This window comes from Schistocerca americana, chromosome 7 (assembly GCF_021461395.2).
Source record: "Schistocerca americana isolate TAMUIC-IGC-003095 chromosome 7, iqSchAmer2.1, whole genome shotgun sequence".
In the NCBI taxonomy this organism is placed as follows: domain Eukaryota; kingdom Metazoa; phylum Arthropoda; class Insecta; order Orthoptera; family Acrididae; genus Schistocerca; species Schistocerca americana.
Window position 1 is genome coordinate 350,896,232 of NC_060125.1, and position 24,802 is coordinate 350,921,033.

Genomic DNA, 24,802 nt, shown 5'->3' on the forward strand with positions numbered 1-24,802 from the left:
TCAGGGGAATACTACGAGAGGTTATTTCCCTTCGGATCTCACAGCCAAGAAAATGTTCAAGAGATCCTGTCAAGAAAAAAAAATTGGAACTGAAACAGTGTTCTTTATCAAAATACAAGCATATCTTATACAAAAATTTCAATCTGTCATTCAGGATACCTCATGATGATACCTGCTCCACGTTTAAGGTTGGTCTAACAGAAATATGTCTTCAAAATAAGAATGCACTGCAAACTAGACACATATTACATAAAATTCATGCAAAGCAGTTTTACGATATAATGAAGGAATGTACTCCAACTGTCATTGAGATTTGCATTGACGTGTAGCAAAACCAGCCTATTCCAGTCAGTGACGGTTTCTGATCTAGACAATTATGCAATCTGTGCACACTAAGGAGCAAAAAGACATCATTTCCTACAACTGGTTGGAGACAGAATCTTCAAGAGGACACAATCAAATTGCTTCATCTTTGCTGTACTTCCTTTCCGACTTAGGTAAAAAAACAATTAAGTGATGGCGCCAACACAATGCATCTGTGGGTTTTATGTGGTGTTGAACCATAACAACACCCTTTTAGGATCAAAACAACATTTGTTTCATCACTTTATAGAGCGAATACAGAAAGATGGCTGCCGAACATAGTACTAGAACACAAAGACAAGAAGACAAAACCAAAGAGCATAGTCAAAAAACTGTGGATTCACATCAAAGACACCACACATCTCTTCTCAGATTCTTGCAACAGCTAAAATAAAAAGCACCGTACAATGGCAATGCTTATAGCCTTATTGAAAAAGAGCACAAAATTCAATACTATGCATAACTTCTTCTCTGTTCAGGGCCATACCTACATGCCTCCAACCGAGTGTTTTGTACACTCCTGGAAATTGAAATAAGAACACCGTGAATTCATTGTCCCAGGAAGGGGAAACTTCATTGACACATTCCTGGGGTCAGATACATCACATGATCACACTGACAGAACCACAGGCACATAGACACAGGCAACAGAGCATGCACAATGTCGGCACTAGTACAGTGTATATCGACCTTTCGCAGCAATGCAGGCTGCTATTCTTCCAAGGAGACGATCGTAGAGATGCTGGATGTAGTCCTGTGGAACGGCTTGCCATGCCATTTCCACCTGGCGCCTCAGTTGGACCAGCGTTCGTGCTGGACGTGCAGACCGCGTGAGACGACGCTTCATCCAGTCCCAAACATGCTCAATGGGGGACAGATCCGGAGATCTTGGTGGCCAGGGTAGTTGACTTACACCTTCTAGAGCACGTTGGGTGGCACGGGATACATGCGGACGTGCATTGTCCTGTTGGAACAGCAAGTTCCCTTGCCGGTCTAGGAATGGTAGAACGATGGGTTCGATGACGGTTTGGATGTACCGTGCACTATTCAGTGTCCCCTTGATGATCACCAGTGGTGTACAGCCAGTGTATGAGATCGCTCCCCACACCATGATGCCGGGTGTTGGCCCTGTGTGCCTCGGTCGTATGCAGTCCTGATTGTGGCGCTCACCTGCACGGCGCCAAACACGCATACGACCATCATTGGCACCAAGGCAGAAGCGACTCTCATCGCTGAAGACGACACGTCTCCATTCGTCCCTCCATTCACGCCTGTCGCGACACCACTGGAGGCGGGCTGCACGATGTTGGGGCGTGAGCGGAAGACGGCCTAACGGTGTGCGGGACCGTAGCCCAGCTTCATGGAGACGGTTGTGAATGGTCCTCGCCGATACCCCAGGAGCAACAGTGTCCCTAATTTGCTGGGAAGTGGCGGTGCGGTCCCCTACGGCACTGCGTAGGATCCTACGGTCTTGGCGTGCATCCGTGCGTCGCTGCGGTCCGGTCCCAGGTCGACGGGCACGTGCACCTTCCGCCGATCATTGGCGACAACATCGATGTACTGTGGAGACCTCACGCCCCACGTGTTGAGCAATTCGGCGGTACGTCCACCCGGCCTCCCGCATGCCCACTATACGCCCTCGCTCAAAGTCCGTCAACTGCACATACGGTTCACGTCCACGCTGTCGCGGCATGCTACCAGTGTTAAAGACTGCGATGGAGCGCCGTATGCCACGGCAAACTGGCTGACACTGACGGCGGCGGTGCACAAATGCTGCGCAGCTAGCGCCATTCGACGGCCAACACCGCGGTTCCTGGTGTGTCCGCTGTGGCGTGCGTGTGATCATTGCTTGTACAGCCCTCTCGCAGTGTCCGGAGCAAGTATGGTGGGTCTGACACACCGGTGTCAATGTGTTCTTTTTTCCATTTCCAGGAGTGTAGAACTGAGAAATCTTACAGGAAAAAGAAAGAATCTTATTTCCTAAACAAAATTATGATATTTCAGAAGAGGATGGTACTTGCAAAGTTTTAAACACAGACTGGACTGTTAAAAATCTAAAAGAGGGCACAAAAAGTACTAAAATCCAAGCTACCATTCTAAATAAACAGCCAGTATGTCACTTCATGCAAAAAAGCAAAGAAAATTGTTAATATGTCAGTAAGTGATACATACTTGGGAGATCCAGTATAAGTTGACATCTGGAGTCAAAAGAAATTGTGCTGTCCAACAATGATAATATGCACCCTTCTACCAAAACAAAACATGGTAAGCAAAGAAGAGAAGAAAGATGAGTCTGCCTTGCTACAGTATTTTGAAATTCCAGCTGATGCAAAGGAGTTTTACAAAAATGTCCTAGATGAATAATGTATAGATGCAAGAGGTAAAGCTTGACAATAACAATGTGATTGTCACATGCAGTAATTTTTGCATTATTCATTTCATACTTCATTTAGTACTGATAATAATGACATAAGCTAAACAAGTATGTTAATACAGCCATCATTGCTAGTATTGTATTATACCACTGTATTTTCGTTATTATTTTCTCTTGCTGATCCTATTTAACAATTATTTGGAGGAATCAGTTGTTTCAATGGGAAAAGAGGCATCAAGGTAAGCGGACAGGAAACAGAACAATATTCATAGATACATGCTGATTCTTGCAGAAAATGAAGAGACGGTGATTCAGATGCTAAATGACCTAAATTAAGTCTGTGTAGCATATGGTATGAAAATTTAAAAAAAAGGGGCAAATGTCTTGGCTATAGACTTAAGAGAAGAGTGAAGTATAGTTAGGTCCTGAAACCACACAACAGGTGAGAGCAAAACACAAAAGAGGTGAGAGCATTCAAGTATTTGGGGAGTTGGGTTATGGAAGATACACATTGTGAACAGTACATAAAATTCAGGTTGACACTGGTGAAGGAGGCATTCCAAAGGCAGAAAAGACTCTTAGCTAGTCATTTGTATAAAAAGTTAAGAAAGTGAGTAGTAAAATGCCTGATATACATCATGGCCTTGTATGGAGCAGAAACATGGACATCAAGAAAGCAGGATGAGAGGAAAACTGAAGCTTATGAAACATGGATATGGTGCAGAATGGAGAAGATCAGCTGGACTGATGAAGTTGGGAATAAGGAGGTATTGAGAAGAGTGGGATAAGATTGGAGGATGCTGCTGATAATGAAGAATAGGAAATTGGCTAGGATGTAATATGAGACAAGATTGCCTTCTAGTCAAAGCAACTGGAGGTTTTATTCCAGGGAAGAGATGGAAGATCAGAAGAAGGTATCAGATGCTGAATAACATTTGCAGACTGCAAGGAGGGTATCAGAGAATGTAGAGGACAGAGAAGCATGGATCTAAACCTGCCACAAGTCACATAACCAAATGATGATGAGCCCACCTAATTTTCAACATTCTTCTGTAGCACCACATCTGAAACACTTCAGTTCTCTTCTTTCTCAGTTTTTACACCATGATTCACTCCATACAGTGGTGTGCTCCAAATGAACATTCTCAGACACTTTTTCTTCAAATGAAAGCCCATGTTTGATACTAGTAGATTACTTTTGGCCAGAGTGCACACTGTATCTGTGATAGTTTACTTTTTCTGTTCTCCTTGCTTTGTCTGTCATCTGTGATTTTGCTTCCAAGGTAGAAGAATCCCTTTACTTTGTCTCATTCTTGGTCACAAATTTTGTTGTTAAGTTTGTCACCAATCTTATTTCTGCTACTCCTCATTACTTTTGTCTTTCTTCAGTTTATTCTCAATCCATATTATGTGATCATTACACTGTTCATTCTACTCAACAGGCCCTGTAATTCTTCTTAAGTTTTACAGAAGATAGCGATGTTTTCAGTGAGTCTTATCATTGATGTTCTTCCACCCTGTATTTTAATCCAGCTCCTGAAATTTTGTTTCATTCCCATCATCGTTTCACCGATGTATAGATTTAAAAGTGCTGGCAGGCAAAACATTCTGTCTCTGTCTTAGATGATTTTTAATCCAAGAACTTCATTCTTAGTACTCCATTCTTATTGCTTCCTCTTGGTTCTTGTACATGTTGTATTTTACCCTTATTTCCCTTGATCTTACTCTTATCTTTCTCAGAATTTTGAATATCTTGCATTATTTTACCTTGTCAAATGCTTTCTCTAGATCGACAAGTCCTATGAAAGTGTCTTTATTTTTCCAAAGTCTTGCTTCCATTATCAAGCACAGCATCATAATTGCCAGTCTAGTGCCTTTACCTTTCCTAAACCCAAACTTACCGTCATTTAACAGATGCTTGCTTATCATTGCCACTCTTCCAGATATTATTCTTGCTAGTGTCTTGGATCCATAGGCTATTAGTCTGATTGTGCGTTAGTTCTCCCACCTATGTGCCGTTGCTGTCTTCAGGATTGTATGGATGATATTTTTCGAAAAGACTGATGGTATGTTTCAAGTCTCATAGATTTTGCACATTAATTTGAATTGTTGTTTGGATGCCACTTCCCCAAACGCTTTCAGAAATTCCAAAGGTATATTATGTATCCCTTTTTTGTTAATTGATTGCAAGTCTTCTGACCACTGTTGATGTCTGACTCTAATACTGGATCCCCTACGTCTTCCTTATTGATTCCCATTTCTTCTTTTGTCACATAATGAGACATCTTACTACTCTGTGTTTAGCAATGGAATTCCCACTGCACTCTTAATGTTCATGCACTGCTTCTGATTTCACCAAAGGTTCTTTTGATTTTCATATATCTGAATTAGTCCCTTCAGTGACACTTTCTGTTTCAATTTATTCGCATTTTCCTTGTAGGCAGTTAATCTTGGCTTCCCTGCACTTTCTATTTATTTCATTCCTAAGTAAAACTTTATGTTTCATTCTTTTGCTGATCAATTGAAGTATTTCTTCTTTTGCTCCACATTTCTTTGCAGTGATTTTCCTAGTATCTGTGTGTGTCTGTCTAACTTCTAACATTACCGTTTTTAGAGATGCCCATTCCTCTGACCGAACTGCATACTGGGGTGTTCATTGCTGCAGTATATCTATAACCTCGGAGAACTTCGAATACATCTCATCTTTCCTCAGTACTTCAGTAATTGATCCATGTCTATATCTGCACCTGGATGTCATATCTTTCCTCAGTACTTTGGTAATTAATCCTTGTCTATGTCTGCCCCTGGATATGCCTTACAATTCAGTATCAGATTTCAGAATCTCTGTAAAGCAGTTAGAATCCATCCATCACTCCAGGCCTATTTCAAGTATTCCTTCTCCTCTTGTGATTTTTGAACAGTCTATTCACTGTTACTATCTGAATTTTATTGTGGGATTCAACTAGTCTTTCTCCTTTATCAATCCTGCTACTTCTGTTTTGATAGCCCAGTGAAATATATTTTTCCATTTGTTAACTGTTATCCATAAATAGCATCTGGAAACCAGGTATAGTATTTCATTTTCCAGTTTTGTCAGCACGGTGGTCATTTTTCATCAATTAAATGTAGGTGATTAAATTCTTGTTCAATCCAAGGTTTGTTTCTGCTTAGCTGAAAATTTTAAAGGCAAATATGAACCTAACAACCCAAACATATCTCAAAAATGGTTGGATGTTTCACTGAAGTTAAAATCTGGCATATATACATTTTCAAAATCAATTTTGGGGTGTTTACATCATCAATCAGAAGTGATATTGGGTAATTAGATAATGAACACTGGTTTAGGAAGCCCCTAATAATCGTAGCAACTATTTACTAGTAGTATTACATGTGCATGATTGTGCAGTATCTTAAAGAACTGAAAATAATAAAGCACTGACATAAAACTATACAGTTCACATTTTTTAACATTTTAAGAGTACATTTGATGTACATTTACTATCCCACATTTTATATGTTAAAAACTGTCTCAAGAGTTTTATTTTCATTTTCTGTTCCACAGTGGTCTCCTGAGCATTATTATGAACTTGCAACACAATGTTGATGACAGAGATTACATTGTTAACAAAGCTTGCTTAAGAATCATTTGTTGATATTCCTATGCAATAAATGATGTAGGGTACTTCTTTAACTAAGTTTTATCAGCTGGGCATTTAGATCTTTCAATGCAGCCACATGTGACTTTATGTATAAAACAAGAACAATGAGAAGATCACAAGCAGATTTTCACAACAGAATCAACTGTGGCTTTTTCACTTTTGAAAGAGCAAGCCTCAACTGAAGAGCAAAATAGAAAAGAGTACAGCTTCCAGATGAGGATAGAGACTCTAAAACAAGCTTGAAATACCTTTGGTGTACTGCGCTTCCACTGGAATTTAATATTCAAATTCCCCGTCCAATGCGAAAATAAAATTGAAGATAATGAGATCAATGTACTTACTCATGGCAGGCATAGGTCAATCAATATTTTTTATTTTATTTACTTCCCATAATTCTGAAACTTTGTTAATTCATTCTAAAAGTGTTTATAGGTACTGCTTGGCTCTTAATTATTTCTTTCCTCAGAAAGGCAGCCTATAGAGGAAGGTAGGATATCAGTAAACTGCAAGAATTTCATGAATTTCTATATATTCAGTTGGAGTAAACACTCATGCAGAGAATGGTATAACTTATATTTTCAAGGCTTCTAATGTAGATGAAGCATCTTGTGTGCTATGGTGGCTGCAATGTGTTAAAGATCTGACTCATCATTATCAAGTCTTCCAGTGTAAGTGTTCATAGTAGATGATCTAATGAATATCTGCTAAATATTCTACCATAAAATCATGCTCTCCACCTCCAGTCCCTTGCAGTTATCTTTTCTCATGCTGAGGAGGACTGTGGACCACTGTTCAGCATTCCAGTAAAACTGAGAATTTTGGTGATGCCAGCTTGCGCGATGGGTAGGGTAATGGTAAGGAGACTGGGCTTACTTTTAAATGCAGATTCATGTGCTCATCCAGGTGCAAATTTTCAATTTACAACTGAAAATGTTTACTCTACATCATAATGTGTTTGCTGTACTGATCATGGAAAAGAAAGAAATCAGAGAGTATAACTTAATGTATGACACTTAGTGTATTCCTCTGTGAAAACATAAATGAGAACATTGAGCCTAATGTTCTCATGCTGTGGACAGAACAGTATTAATGGTGGAAGTCTAGATTTTAAATCAGCAAATTGACAAACATTAAGCTGATCAGAAACTATGTGTAACTAGACCTTCTCCTTTTGCTTGTCAAATTATACTAACCAAAACATTCTTTGTGGTTGATATTAGAAGTAAAGTGAGTGGGCATTTCATTAAATGAAGCTTACTTTTGTTTGTCATTGTTGCATTTAAGTTTAAGAAAAAGACAAATCCAACACCACAAGGGTAGGGTGTACTGCATGTAATACACTGAGTTTTCAAAAAAATTACAGTTAAGAGGGGCATCAGTAATTTGAAAACATTTTCAGTGTTAAATTAGAGTTTTTACAGAAATGCATACATGTACATGGAGATATATTATAATAAAAAATTGTTAACAAGATGTTTTCATTTTTCAGTTGCATTTGTAGGGCATGTAGTTGTATGATGTTGAATCCTTTTTATGAGTTTTCCACTTTTTCTATTATCTGTGTACCAGAAACTGTAATCATTATGCTCAGCCTGGTTAAAAATTAAAATAAATTATTATTGTAGGTGGACGTTTCTATGATGAAAAGACTATCCCAACTGCATGTGTTAGGTAATAATTTGTGTAGAGGATACCCACATGATTTGTACATTGTGATTCAAATTTGTTAGTATACATTAGACAGAAGGCCTGTTGGGATATAGGGAGTAAAGTATATGATAATCTCTAATCACTTGTTTCTTTGTACATTCCTGCACTCTCTGCTGTGTAGTACCATCATTAACTATGTTCCAATAAATACAGGGACAAGACTTAAAGGTGGTTTAAGAATGATTAAAACTGCAGCAAATCCTATTCCATACACATACATACAAAATCATTACTCCAATAACACTTAGCTAGTGGGATGCTCTTAGTCTGAGTTCAAGTAATTTGAAATAAATCACCAATTTGCATAAAAGCAAAGCTTTATTGGTGATTCAGCACTGATTTTTATCTTAAAGTTTCAAAATTTAGTAAAAACTTCAACATACAAATTTACACTTTCAGAATGAAATAAAATAAATCAACATACAAATTTATATTTTTTTCTGATAGAGGAAGTTCTTTTGTGAACATAATAGATTTAGTATCTGATAAAATATCAAATGTAGGTAGTTGTACTAGTAGTCTAGAGATTGAACCAAAAAGTGAACTGTGGAGAGCAGACTTCAACATGATAGAACATGGTAGATTTTAATGTGTATCACATTTACAGGTGGCATTTGAATTCACTAACCATGTGTCAGTGATATATAATGAGACAGGTGCTGGCCCACCAGCTGACAGTATACGAAGGGATCTGTTGGTAGTAAATGGCACTAGATCTAGCTATGCCACAGCTTTTCTACACAGTGTGCAACTAGGTGATGATGATGATGATGATGAGTCACACTCCACTACGGCACATGGTGGCAGACAGGTACATATCTCCTTACATAACTAATTTGGTACTTTACTCAACAATTTGCAGCACACAGTGATTTGTGGGCATTCATTGAAATGAACATTTTATCATGCAAGACATTTACATTTAAACAATAAATTCTGAAACATCACAATAAAAGGGGAGCAAATGTATGTTTGTTTGAACAATATACATTGTTTCTGATTTTATTTGCTACAGCTATAGCTTACTATAATCTTCAGTCTTTTCTCTTTTTATTATCATTTATAACTACATCATAGAGTTAAAACTTGACTGAATGCCATCTACCTGCAATTAACACTCTTTGTTTAACATAAGCAAACAAATAAGTTTAAATATCTGTTTTACCATGACAGATCGCAAATAAAAAATTAGGTTATTTCCAACTCTTTATTTGTCACATTAAGTATGATGTTTAAGTATTTTATTTGTTTCAGCACACAGTAATATAGTTGCTAAACCCAAACTAGTTGAAGAATCTTAGGTTTCTTAAATTTTATTAACGTATACTAGGCAAAATGCATTAATATGGAAAGTACAGTGAAAATCCTAATGCAGAAAATGATTCACTTGAGATATGCAGTAGCAAATAGTCTGAACTTCATTTGCTAATTCTAAAGAGGGTATCTTAAACTGAGAATTAAAATGATAAATTATAACCATATCTTAAACATGATTATAGCAACTTGCAAAGAAACAAACAAACAACTATGCTGGTTAGTACTTTTTCACGAGGAGTAACTCCCAGAGTAGCTTGTAGAGACAAAAAATAAATAATGAAAATTTGGCAAGATTGGGGATGGATGGGGTGGCGGGGGGTTCCCAAAACCCGTGTAAATAGGAACACAACTTTTCTGTAAAGGAAAGGAGGTAAATAACTTCTATACAGAATTTCACAAGTTAAAAATTGTTGCGCCATAAAAAAAAAGATTCATTATTTTTCCACGTATTAATGTGTCACATCAGAACTGCTAACACATTTTGTGAGCTGTTCAAAGTCTTTGATGGTGGGTTAGAATATCAACATTGCAAGGAAAAGATAGACTGTTACTTACTGTAATTGCAGACAGGTACAATTAAAAGACACTTACATATTAGTTTTCAGCCACAGCCTTCATCAGAAAAAGAAAGAGAAGCGCATACACACACACACACACACACACACACACACACACACACACACACACACACACACACACACACACATTCACCTAATTTTATACAGTTCCACACAAAAAATAAAACTCCAGAAAATATAGTAATTGCTGATGACAACCAAGAACTAGAACAGGTGCACTCCACTAAAATCCTAGGGGTTCAAATTGACAGTAGACTCAACTGGGAACAGCATGTGTCCCTTACTCTAAAAAGGCTTTCATCAGCAACTTTTGCTTTAAAAATAATTACTCATTTTGGGGACGTCAACATTTTAAAATCACCTTACTTTGGATACTTTCACTCATAAATGAGTTATGGAATAATCTTCTGGGGTAATTCACCAGCCTCAAAAAAATCTTATCTGCTCGGAAGAGAGCAGTCAGAATCATGTGTGGGGTACCTCCACGAACCTCATGTAGAAAACTTTTCACACAGTTAGGAATACTGACTACAACATGTCAGTACATATACTCTGTGATGAATGTTGTTAATAAAGACTATGCTCAGTATGAAACAAATTGTTCATACCGTAACTACAATACTAGAGGTAAAGATGATCTACATGTCGAACTAAAAAAATTACCACTTATACAGAAGGAGGTAAAGTATACTGCTGTAAAGACTTTTAATTCATTGCCTAATTATATTAAATATACAAGAGAAAATGAAACGCTGTTCAAAGGTACATTAAAAAAAAAAACCTGCTTGACCATCCACTGTACTCCTTAGATGAATTCTTTTCCAGAAATAATGCACTCCCTTAATAATAGACGTATTTAGTCTCTTAGTTATTAGATGGATGATACAATATTATGTTATTGATCATTGTATTATATTGCTATTCTGTAGCATTAATTGTATTTGTACAATTGTATTGACATGTTCCACATCCAGGTGAATCATTTGCATGTACGGATCCATGGAATATGCATACCAAATAAATAAAAAATAAAATAAATCACACAATGCATGCACACCTTACACACACAACTGTCATGTCTGGCAGCTCGGGCCAGAATGTGTGATTTCACACAAGCAAAAATGTCCTGCTGCTGCCCAAAGCAGACATTAAATGTTATACACTAAATGAAATACCATGTGTAAAATTCATGGGATTCAGGTGAATAGAAATTTAAAATCAGTTCACTCATCAGTCCAGCATACAGTTACAAGATCAGTTCAACATACTTTTCTTTAAGAAGCATCTCTCATTGTGTTTATTTTACACATTTTGCTCCATGTTGTCATGAAATTACCCTCTGGGGTAGTGCACCTAAAGTATGGTAAATAAAATGTTCATTCAGCAGAACTGTGTAGGAAGAATATCTTGTAGAGCAGATTCCTTTTGAAGGACATCTCCAGAATCACGTTACAAGACACAAATAATTAAATAATTTTCATGTACACTTTTTCTCCTTGTCTTGGGTTCAGTATGGAGTTACTGTAATGCATTCCAGTGCAAAGGTATTTTAGATGTTCCCATCTAACATAAAATAAGAAACTGGGACTATGAAAAGAAAATTTAAAATGTGTCTCATGAGCCTTTCTTTCTACCACTTACCATAGGTGAGTATCTACACCATTCAGGAATTGAAAAGTTAATGAAAAGTAGCTGTTTTGTTTGTAATGGTACATGACAAAGAGCAAACAGGGTGTTATATTTACAGATGTAAGTAACCATACCACTGCAGTCAAGTACATGTTAAGCTACCAAAATGACATAAATAGTATCATTTTGTATAACTAATAAGGGAGCAGCTTTTTTCATAGTAGCAGCTTTCTTTATAATTTGCTTGATTAAATTTAGCTGGCATAAGCATGAACAGTATTAAGCAGTGTACTGATAGTTTAATGTTAACACAATAAACAAATTAAGTTTCTGTGATTTCATTTTCTTTTGTTAATCAAAACCTTCCATTCTGATACTCAAGCTGCTTTCATTTTCTCCATGGCCTAGGCCACTAATTCATGTTTCTGAATGCTACTGGACCTGGAGGTAGTTGATTCAAATCCTGACAGAGAATGAAATTTTCCTCACCAGTATTTAGCTGGCAAGGGGGGGGGGGGGGGAGTTGACAGTGTACAGTTCTTTATCACCCTATCTTGCACAGATATCCTGGATCAAAGCACAAACTTATCCACAGTGTCTCAAGGAACATGAGCATGCAGTACCGTTGATGGTGACGCATCTGTAGTAAGGGGATTTAAGCTTGCTAACCACTTTGGGACTATTTGAGAGGAGAAGGCTATATTCATCCTCTATCAACAAAAATCCAAACATTGCACTAAACTGTACTTGCTTTCATCACTGTCACTCACACTGGAAAAATTCACTTAAGACACAACACCTTCCATACTGCTTCTCATGCTCCTTTCATTTTCTCCACAGCCAAAGTCACTAATTCATGTTTGTGGGTGGTAGTCAACTTGGAGGTAGTTGATTCAAATCCTGATGGAGATTGAAATTTTCCTCACCAGTATTGAGCTCACAAGGGTAGGAGAGTTGGTGGTATACAGTTCCTAACCACCCTATTTTGCACAAATATCCTGGATCAAAGCACAAACTTCTCCACAGTGTCTCACAGAATGTGAGCATCCAATACTGTTGATACTTGTCATACTGTCTGGTAAGTCTCTCCAAGCCCCCTTCTTTTATGTTTGAGTCTCCTCCCATCACTTGGTGAGTAGATTTTTTTATCTATGCAATCACATTATATTTTCAAAAATTTATTATTTTTGTTGCTGTTAACCCAAAGGTTGATATGAACACAACATTGCTTACTAAACATGGTCCTATGCCCTTGCCTTCCTCTGACCTTTGTAATGACTCACTCAGCCAGTCATAAGGGTCCTACATTTTAACATGGACTCTAACCAATGGTACAATTTGGACTAATGCAAAATATGGAAAAAAAGGAAAACATAAGTATTCATAGCAGTGCTACTCTATTGGACTTGTGAAATGATTTCTATGTTTCCTGTTCATCCTACCACACGTTATGTGATTATTTGTGTGTGAATGATTTCATTCTTTGAAATTAATGGCCCCTTTCTCACTGGCTGACCAACTATTTTTACCAGTAGGGCTTATGTGTTAAGTTTTCAGACTTTAGAAACCTGTCTTTTGCATTCTGTGATATTCATTTTTTTCTCTATAATTTCATTGCTTTGTTAATTTGTTGGCAATATGCATACTTCTTTTTTCATTTTACTCTTCCATTACAGAAGAAGGAAGCTTTCCTGTGAACACCCTTTAAGTTGGTTACCATCTCTGGACTCTGCTGTAAAACTGATTCTGAACTTACACTTCTACTTTACCCAGTTTAGATTTTTACGCCTAGCTTATGTAACATATTTTTGTTTTTCTGTATGTGCACTGGGCAGTCAGAGATGGAGTCATCATTTGAAGACTCAGCAATTCAGCAAGAAAAACAGATTCCTCAAGATGCAGAAGATGTAGTGAGACCAGAGCCACTACCACTCAGTGCCATCAACAGTAACGACAATGAAACCAGGCATGAAGATGTGGCTGTCAGCCTTCAACAGCAGCTGCATGCACTCAAATCTGATGGCTTCTCGGTGAGAACCAAATGTCAACTGTTCTACTTCACATATCCTTGTGTAATATATTTTTGTGGTCACATAAAGTTTCAACTCTGTGGACTTTTTGTCTCATTATTCTGTCAGCTTTGTTTCTAATTACTTTCCATTGTTACGTTTATCTATAGTTTCCAGTAAAATTGATGAAACTTCTTTGCTCACTTAAAGTGTTAATTGGTTGAAAAGTGGCATGAGTAGAAATAGAAAATTGGTTGATAGGTGACAGAGTAAAGTTCCTACACCAATGGCTGATTTGTTTTATTTATTTGTTCCTGTAAATTTTGTATGTACCTACGCTGTATGCAAGTTATTGCACATAAAATTTATCTACTTATTGATTTACCAGCTTACAAAGTATACATAACAATAGATTATTTATCATATGCTTTACAATTAAAAAATTTTTATAAACCCATATGATAAATTTACAGTATTCCATAAATGAGAGAACAGTTTTGCTGGCCATTGTAGCCGAGCAGTTCTAGGCGCTTCAGTCTGGAACCGCGCGACCGCTACGGTCACAGGTTCGAATACTGCCTTGGGCACGGATGTGTGTGATGCCCTAGGTTAGCCTCTATTTTATCAGTTTCCATTTAGCACATGCGTGATCAACAGTGACTAGATAGATAATGTCCAGACGTGAAATTTATTTTCATGTTCACTGAATTTTTATAGTATTGCTCTCAAGGTTGTTCTTCTGACTGCTTTCACATTTTGCTTGTCATATTAATCTGCAGCTATACTTCCTCTGTTTTAGGTCAGAATGTTTCAGTTTTACTTAAGTTTTATGCTAACTGTGCCGTAAGCATTCTTTCTTTCCTATAGTTTTTAGGTATTTTGGAAAGGCATACAACTGACATTTGAATGCATAGTGCTTCACAGAAATTCTTTACCATCACAGTTACACAAGTCATCAAATAATTATTTATTATGTTGGGTGCTGACTGTCATTGGAGAAGAATGAGGGTGTGCATTTCAATACCGTTACCTCCATATATATGAGGCAGATTCCAAAACTAAGGTCCAATGATGAATATGATGAATATTTAATTGATGGTAGGCGTGAACGAAGTTTCACACATGCAGCATGGTCCACCAACTCTTTAGGAAACTACTACAGGTAGGTTTGATTCAGTAGTCATTTGCCAGTTGGTGAGAGCAAATCACAATACCTGAGGTAACCATAGATCCCATCAGTTTTGAAGTGCAGGGTGTGATTAATTTTTTTCTAGCAAAAGGGTCTTTAGCTGCTGAAATCCATGGCTGGTGTATGGACCTGAAGTAATGAGTAACAAACAAGTCCAAAAATGGCGTCGAGAATTTCAAACTGGCAACAAAAAAGCTGGCGATGAAATGTGGAGTTGGAGGCCCATTTTTTGGGCTGATGACATTGTTGATCAAGTGAACCAAAAACTTCGAAGTTATCAGAGATTGATGGTTACTGGTCTGGCTAATGCATTCCAAAATGTTGCTCAAACATCAGGCCTAGTATTTGGGCTGATGACATTATTGATCAAGTGAACCAAAAACTTCAAAGTTATCAGTGATTGATGGTCTGGGTAATGAATTTCAAAATGTTGATCGAACATCAGTTTACAATATTGTCACTGAAAAACTTGGATATCACAAACTGTGTGTGAGGTGGGTTCCAAGATGCTCACCTCAAAGGCCAAAGAATGTGTAATGCACAACAGTTCTTAGAGTGCTATAGGCAAGATGGGGATGACATATTTTCCCACATTTTCCCAGGCAATGAGATGTAGTTGTCGTACACCAACACAGAATTGAAAGAAAGGCAATGCAGTGTCACCATTCAAGTTCACCCAAACCAAAAAAGTTTAAGCATTCTCTCTTTCTGACTCTAGGTGATCTAGTATTGCTTCTTCCAAATAACCATTCTTCTGCCATTTTTTGGATGAAAAAGGCATCTTTTTGATTGATTTTGTAGAGCATAGGTCAACAATTACAGCAGATGTAGACCTGAGATCCAAAATTGATGCCAGGGGAAACTGTTGTCTTACATAATCCTGCTTTATGTCAATGCAAGACCTCACAGCACTGCCGAAATCAAGAAGAAGAGTCTAGATTTTTGTTGGGACTTTGCACCAAGCAGCTGTTTCCTCTTCTTGCATTTGAAAAAGTGGGTGGATGGACAATGATTTCAAAATGATGATGAACTCGAGACATGTTACCAACTGGTCCAGTTCCCAGCTGGCAGACTTCTATGCAAAGGTGCTAAGGAAGCTGGTGCAGCATTACAGAAAGTGTATGGATGTGAACAGTGATTATGTGGAAAAGTGAAGTAGATACACAGTAAAATATTACTGTTATATTTTTATGATCTTAGTTTAGAAATATACCTTGAATTATTTATGGGATTCTGTTAGCTTTTGAAAAGAAATATAGTGGGTATTATTAATTTTTAGACCCCTATCAGAATGCATTAAGGAATGAAGTTTCAGAAAGAGATACTTTTCGGAGACATCGTAAATTAATTAAGTGGTGCTGTTCCTTAAATGTAAAGATGAATGTTATTTGGTTACTGTTATCTTCACCATATTCACTAACATATCAGTGTGTTATGCACTTGGTAATACACAGAGTAACATTTTTTGTAACAGACACAGCCACCTGTTAACACTGTGAAGCCATCTTTGGACAAGGATATGGCAGCTCTTAAAGACCTCAGATCTGGAGCAATTCAACATCGGACAACAGTTGAACCTGTTCCTTTAAACCAATATTCTGTTCAGTCAAAGACAGACAGTGATCAAAACAAGGCATATGGACAACAGGTACAGATTCTTGATTCATCAATTTGTTAATTGAGGCATGTATTACACTGTCAAACAATTTGAAAAAAAAATTTTTTTTTTTAGGTGAAGACCATGCTCCAGCTTTTATAAAACATATTATGCAAGTACTCCAATACTTTACCAAAGATTTTACAAAACATCTTTTGTGAATGATTTTTAACGGAGTTGTACAGTGTAATTCAGGCCACAAATCTAGGTGATCTAGTATTGCTTGTTCCAAATAACCATTCTTCTGTACTTCCTTACAGTTCATTGAAAACTCCCTCATACTGTATTAAAACAAACTATGACCACACATGATTCAAAATGTTCCATTTGTACTGATGCTGTCAATAATTTGATCACTGATTGGAAAGCCCTTTCCTGTCTCTAATAGAATTATATGAGGAGGGGTCAAAAAGTTTCTAGCCTAACAAACAAAAAATGACTGAAATTTCATAATACCAATTTATTTTTCAATATAATACCCATGTACTCTAATACACTTGTGCACACGCTGAGATAATTTCTGCAAACTATTCAAATAAAAGGTCTTTGATATTGAGTCCAACTAAGAGTTCACAGCATCAATCACTGCATCACCATTGTCAAATCATCATCCTTTGATGTCTTGTTTTAGGTGTGGGGCAAGAGAAATGTATGGTGGAGCCAATGGCAGATGACATAACAATTTGAACGTACAGTCACGCAGTTTCCAGTGTTGTGAGGGCTTTGTGCTCCGGTGCATTGTCCTGATGCAAAAGAACTCCACGTGCCTTTTTATCTTTATCTCTTCTCTCAAAGGCTGCCGGAGGGTGCAACAGTATGATACATTGATATTTATGCCCTTTTGCAAGTAATCCACCATAATTACCCCTTCTACATCCCAGAAGACTGATGCCATCACCTCACTGGCTGATTTTTGCGCACGGAATTTTTTTGGGATAGAGAATGAAGGATGTTTCCATTGTTGTGACTGTTGTTTTGTCTCAGGATCAGAGTGGTGAACCCATGTTTTGTCCATTGTCACATGCCTTGCAAGGAAGCCGTCTTCATCTGCTTCAAATGTAGCAGACGATTTCTTCATGACACTGACATGCTCCTTCAACTCTTTCGGGACCTACTGAGATGAAACTTTCTGCATTCCCCATTTCCAAAATATCCATAACAATGTCATGAGCATGCCCATGGGAGATTCCAAATATGGTTTCAATGTGCTACAACATTGTTCAATGATCTTGCAAAATCATATCATGAATTTCACTCACTGTTTCATCAGTGGCAATGGGGACAGGCCTTCCATTCCTTGGTGCATCTTCCACACTCGTTCTTCCATGTCTGAAGTCAGACACCCAGTTTTTCACTGTTGCATGAGAGGGAGCACTGTCCTTAAGTGTATTCCGGATGTCCTCTGCAATTTCTTTGGATGCCATACCCTTCAAATGAAGATACTCAATCACTGCGCTGCTCTTGATTCTCTTGATATTTGCTATTTTGCTTATACTACAGTATACAATGCATCCTAGTGGCAAACTAATGAATTTGGAGCCACAAAATTTGACTTGCATACCCACAACAAGTCACCATAAAATGAGGTGGTGTTGTTTGTGTGAGACATTACAGTAACTATCTCGGGCCAGAAACGTTTTGAAGACCCCTTGTACAATGCAATCAGTAAACCTCAAGACTTAAATTTCTTCTCTCTGAACTTTAATTCCTGTTACTAATTTCTCCTCGATTTCCTTCTCAACTTGTTCATTGTCTAGGTTGAATAACATGGAGAATAGGCTACAACCCATCACTCCCTTCTCAACTGCTGTTTCTTTTCCATGTCCTTTGACTTTTGTAACAGCAGTATGGTTTCTGTGCAAGCTGTAGATAATATTTTGCTTGCTGGATTTTATCCCTGCTGCCTTCAGACTCTGGAAGAGAGTTCAAATGGTTCAAATGGCTCTGAGCACTATGGGACTTAACTGCTGTGGTCATCAGTCCCCTAGAACTTAGAACTACTTAAGCCTAACTAACCTAATGACATCACACACATCCATGCACAAGGCAGGATTCAAATCTGCGACCATAGCAGTCGCGCGGCTCCAGACTGTAGCACCTAGAACTGCTCGCCCACTCCAGCCGGCCTGGAAGAGAGTATTCCAGGCAGCATTGTCAGATGCTGTATTTAAATCTACAATGCTTTGCTTTCAGTCTATCTTCTGAAATAATTGTTTAGGTCATTGTTGCCTCTCATGTTCCTATACATAAATGGAACCCAAACTGGTCTTTGATGGAGTTGGCTCCTATTAGTTTTTCTTTTCTACAGTAAATAATTTGTGTTATCATTTTGCATCTATGACTAATTAAGCTTTTCATTCTATAATATTCGTACCTGTCAGCACCTGCCTTCTTTGGAATTGGAATTATTACATTCTTCTGGAAGTCTGAGAGTACTTCACCTGTCTCATATATCTTGCATATCAACAGAAATACTTTTGTCATGGCTGGCTGTTCCAAGAATCTCAATAATTCTGAGGGAATGTCTTCTATTTCAGGGGACTATTATTGACCTGCTTCTTTCAGTGTTCTCTCAGATTCTTCTTGCAGTATTCTCAATTTCACCTACATTCTCTTCCCATTTCTATAGTGTTGTCTTCATGTTTATATAAGTTTACTGATCTGTCAGCTGGATTCCTCAGAAGTCTTCTTCTGCTTCTTTAATTTTTTCTTCTTCTTGAGTCTACTTGATTGCTGGAATGCTCTGAGTAATTTTAAATAACTGTGCACAATATCACCAAAGTAGGTTTTCAGTTTTATGCATATATATTAGCTCCATTCTTGGTTGATGGTAATCAGCTGTTGTGTAGCAAGCTTCATACTGATATCTTAACAGATCAGTAAACTACATAAACCCCAAGAAGACTAATAGCATTTTACAAAGTGACATTAATACATTGTCTATACTCAGTAATTGTTCAATACAAGTGATTGTAAATTATTATAGCTCATCACGATTGACAATACACTATTGACTGTACATAGTACTGCCATGAAACTTTACATGACTGAAGCTTGGCAGTGACAGTCTGTACAAACATTACCCCAGGAAAGCACAACCAGGTCTGGCTAACAAGGAACTTTACATGATGAGTGCTAGGTGCTGACTGATGAGACTTTATGCATATTGCCTATTTAAAGAAATGCATAAGACGTTTTTACAATGTTTTAAAATGCAAAGTTATTACTTATTTACTTTCATTTTATTTTACATGACTGAAGTCTTTTATTTTTCATCACTCTGTCAATGTTAGGCTCCTTGTATAGTTCTTTAATTCTGTATTGTGACACCTTCTGTGAATTGTGAATCTCCCTTGTCCAGTACTTTCGTCCCAGACTGATTCATACATTTTCCTGAGGACCTTTCTCTCAAATGTAAGCAATAGGTTAAGATCTTATTTTTGTGTGCTCCAGGTCTGAGAACCATACAGGCATTATTAATATTTCATATAGTCTTGATTTTAGTTGTTTCTACATTTTAATACTGGGTTTACCAATTAATAGCATCTGTTTCCCACCTGCATTCTTGCCTTAATCTCTGCTTCAGTTGAGGTTCTTCATTAAGAATCAGTCCAAGACATTTGAATTCTTTCGTGTGTTGATTTGTGGTACATTAGACTTTTGGAATTATGAAACTTACTTCTATGGTCATATACTCAGTCTTTTCAGTACTAATTCGCAGCCACAATTTCGATGGCACTGATTCCAGGGTCTGAATACTTTTTTTTTTTTTTTTTTTTTTTTCACTTCTTCTTGCGTGCACAGTATTAGGGCAGTGTCATCTGCATAGACAAGTTATATTCTCATTATTGATTTGAAAACCTTAAAAGTTCTCTTTGTTGAACTCTTTAACTACCTTTTCAAGTGCCACATTGAAAAGAGCAAATGGCAATCCATCTCCTTATCTTAACCCTGTATCCAATTGGAAACTTTCTGTCATTTTATTGCCTGTCTTAATCATAGCTTTCATGCCTCTATCATTACAAGTCTCACCAACTTCTCTGATTGGCCAAATTTTGTCATGGTTTTTAACCAAACTCATTCTATGGATCTATTATAAGTCCTTTTGAAGTCATTGAAGAGAAGATGTAATTCTTGGTTGTATTCATACATTTTCTCCCAGATCCGTTTTAAGACAAAAATCTAGTCATGGTTGATTACCCTGTTTGGAAACTTCCTTGGTACTCTCCAGTAATTTCTGTTTCCAGTGGTTTGATTCGTTCTGGGAGACAGTTGGGGAAGATTTTGTAGCAGCTGTTATGTGACTGTATACCGCAACAGTTGTCACATACTGATTCATCTTTCTTTTTATGGATGTAGCATGTCACGGTTACCTTCCACTCCTTCAGTATTTCCTGGTTTGTGGATTTAGGAGCAGTGGGCTTTGTCTCTAGGCTTGAGAAGTTCAGCAGGAATTCCATTCTCTCCTGGGCTTGTACCCTTCTTAAGGTTTTTAAATCCATACAAATTATAAAAATGGATGTACATATTCACTCTGTTAAAAAAGTATCTGAACCTTTCTTCTTCCCCCCCCCCCCCCCTTTTTTTTAACACCTAATAGACGTGAATCTAGTGTACCTGCATGAGCTTTATAGTGTCACTCACTGGCAAAGCAGCAATCAAGTGAGATTGTTTGTACTGCTAGCATCAGTTTTTCATTGTAAGGGAAACGGCAAAACAATTGGAACAGTGCTACTGCACCAAATTTTGCCAGAAACTGGGTGACAGCCAGGTGGAAACCATTCAGAAGATACAGACAGCTTTTGGTGATGATGCTATGGCGTTACACAGATTAAGGAGTGGTACAACAGGTTGAAAGATGGCTGCACATCTGAGGAGAGTGAGCCACACTTCGATCGGCCATCGACATGCTGAAATGACCAGGTCTTTGACACAGTGAATACTATGGTGATACGGAACTGTCATGTGACTATCAGAGAAATTGCAGAAGAGGTGGGCACCAGCACTTTTTCAGCACATTCCATTGTGACCCAAGATTTGGCCATGAAGAGAGCATTGGAAAAATTTATGCCAAAGCCGTTGCCAGCAGAACAAAAGCAACTTCATGTTGAAGCCTCATATGTCATGCTGGACTCAACAAACAGTGATTCCTACTTTGTGAACACCATAATCACTGGTGACGAGTCCTGGGTGTACACATATGACCCAGAAACCAAATCCCAGTTGTTGCAGTGGCAGCATTCCTCAGCACCAAGACCAAAGAAGGCCCACTGAGAGTGCAGCAATGTCAAAGTGATGCTGACTGCTTTCTTTGACTCCCATGGTGTGGCACACTGTGAGTGCACACCACAACAATCACCAAAGAGGATGACCGGGATGTCCTCCATCACCTACATGATGCTGTGCATGGCAAGAGATTGGACTTGTGGTAAACAGGAAATTGGTGTCTCCATCATGACAATGCTGGAGCACATTTCTTGCAATTGATTCAGACATTTTTGGTGAAAAACTAGATTCCAGTGTTTCAACAGGCTCCTTACTCTCCTGACATGGCCCCCTGCAGTTTCTGACTGTTCCTGAAATTCAAGAGGCCTTTGAAAGGAATGTGATTTCAGACAAGGGAGAACATTATGGCAGTAATGACAGATGAGCTAAACTCTATTCCAAAAGAGGCTTTTTTGATGTGCTTTCAACAGTGGCTGCACTACTGGGATAAGTGTGTGGAAACCCAAAGGGAACTACTTGGAGAATGATTACATGTCCAGTGATCCAAGTAAGCCAGTCCCCTTCAAGATCCCCAGCCTGCCCTCCTGCCCTCTCCCCTTCCTGGCCAAAGGTTGGATACTTTTCTAACAGACCTCATATTTATGTATGTGTGTTCCACATCTCCCCCTAAACCACTGGACAGATTTCAACCAAACTTGCTACAAATATCACTTACTGTCTAGAAATACTCACCCTGGGAGTAAGAACCACCTATCTATCGCAGGTGTGGGGGTGGGGGTGGAAAAGTAGTGTAGCTCATGGCACGCGAAGATCCATACTATTCGTCTAGTAACTGATAATGATGACAACAATCTTTAAACATAATTTCAAACCTTTAAAAAACTTTTTCCCACTGACAGCTGTCACAAAATGAGTCACGTATTCCACTGGATGTATCTACACTATCGTATTATTCTATGACACATGTTCAGGAGATATGACATAAACATTGAGCAGTGTGAAAATGAACCTTCAGGATGAAATTCACTAGATATGTGTTCAAACACATGATAAATATGTTAAATACATGTGAAATATACTCAACATGTACATGTGCCAGCCAAAGCCATGAGTAAAAAGCTCACCTTAAACCCCTGGAACGATTTCAGCCAAAATTGGTACACATATTAGCTACAGCATGGAAAGAAATAGTGTGGTATTAAGAACCACCAGCCTCAAAATGGGGTGGGAGTAATAACCAGGAGAGAGAATGGAGATGAGGAGTTGGACAGACAAAGAGAGGGAAGTAGGAGATTGACATAGATAGGGGGAGGAGGATGTGGACAGAAAGAGGAGGAAGGGTTAATGGCCAGAGAGAGGGGAAAGAAGGAGATGGGCAGAGAAAGGAAAGAGAAGGAGATGGACAGAGACAGGGGAGGAAGAGATGTGTAAAGAGAGGTGGGAGGAGGAGATGGATAAGGAGAGGGGGAGGAGGAAAAGGACAGAGAAAGAGAAGATAAAGAGATGGATAGTGTGGGGAGGAGGAGATGGACAGAGAAAGGAAAGAAGAGGAGAGAGCCAGAGACAGGGCAAAGGGAAAGATGGGCAGAGAGAGAGAGGGAGCGGGAGAGATACACTGATAGATAATGGAATAAATACATACCAGGGCAATTCCAGGTACTCAGCTAGTATGACATAAAAGATAGGAAAAATAGATGGTAGATCTACATACCAGGCAGTGAAGATATTTCAAGTAACAAGTGGTAACATAGCCTTAAATTGGAGTAACGGATGTAGCAGAAGGTTGGTCATGCATAGTTACAAGCTGGATTTAAAAAAAGTCCACCAAGAAATTCCTGGAAACTCAAATTTTCTAATTCTAATATTTCACTAACAAACATGCTATCATAGGGAAATTACACATTTTTGGAATCAGAAAATCAGGGCTGGGTGTCTGAAAGGATTACATTCTGTGACTTGAACATTCTGAAATCCAATACGTTTGAACGTACATTACTTTTTTCATTAATCAGTTTTTAGGAAAGATAAGATTTTCTTTACAACGACTAGAATGAAGGCTTTCATATAGTGTATGTCAATCCTAAAACAGTGAATTATTTGTGAAATTGAATTTTGAAGTATATGAGGTTCCAGAGAAACACGAATCTTGAACATACACTCCTGGAAATTGAAATAAGAACACCATGAATTCATTGTCCCAGGAAGGGGAAACTTTATTGACACATTCCTGGGGTCAGATACATCACATGATCACACTGACAGAACCACAGGCACATAGACACAGGCAACAGAGCATGCACAATGTCGGCACTAGTACAGTGTATATCCACCTTTCGCAGCAATGCAGGCTGCTATTCTCCCATGGAGACGATCGTAGAGATGCTGGATGTAGTCCTGTGGAACGGCTTGCCATGCCATTTCCACCTGGCGCCTCAGTTGGACCAGCGTTTGTGCTGGACGTGCAGACCGCGTGAGACGACGCTTCATCCAGTCCCAAACATGCTCAATGGGGGACAGATCCGGAGATCTTGCTGGCCAGGGTAGTTGACTTACACCTTCTAGAGGACGTTGGGTGGCACGGGATACATGCGGACGTGCATTGTCCTGTTGGAACAGCAAGTTCCCTTGCCGGTCTAGGAATGGTAGAACGATGGGTTCGATGACGGTTTGGATGTACCGTGCACTATTCAGTGTCCCCTCGACGATCACCAGTGGTCGGTCGTATGCAGTCATGATTGTGGCGCTCACCTGCACAGCGCCAAACACGCATACGACCATCATTGGCACCAAGGCAGAAGCGACTCTCATCGCTGAAGACGACACGTCTCCGTTCGTCCCTCCATTCACGCCTGTCGCGACACCACTGGAGGCGGGCTGCACGATGTTGGGGCGTGAGCGGAAGACGGCCTAACGGTGTGCGAGACCGTAGCCCAGCTTCATGGAGATGGTTGCGAATGGTCCTCGCCGATACCCCAGGAGCAACAGTGTCCCTAATTTGCTGGGAAGTGGCGGTGCGGTCCCCTACGGCACTGCGTAGGATCCTACGGTCTTGGCGTGCATCCGTGCGTCGCTGCGGTCCGGTCCCAGGTCG

General features: G+C 38.8%; 1 protein-coding gene across 1 annotated transcript in view; it reads left to right on the forward strand.

Moving 5' to 3' along the window:
- The window catches only part of LOC124621817, a 524,408-nt gene that overhangs the window by 445,250 nt on the left and 54,356 nt on the right, over positions 1-24,802 (forward strand). The window contains exons 5-7 of the mRNA XM_047147256.1: positions 8,714-8,917; positions 13,466-13,660; positions 16,303-16,476. Coding sequence (XP_047003212.1) covers positions 8,714-8,917; positions 13,466-13,660; positions 16,303-16,476 — 573 coding nt within the window. The remainder of the gene's footprint in view (positions 1-8,713; positions 8,918-13,465; positions 13,661-16,302; positions 16,477-24,802) is intronic.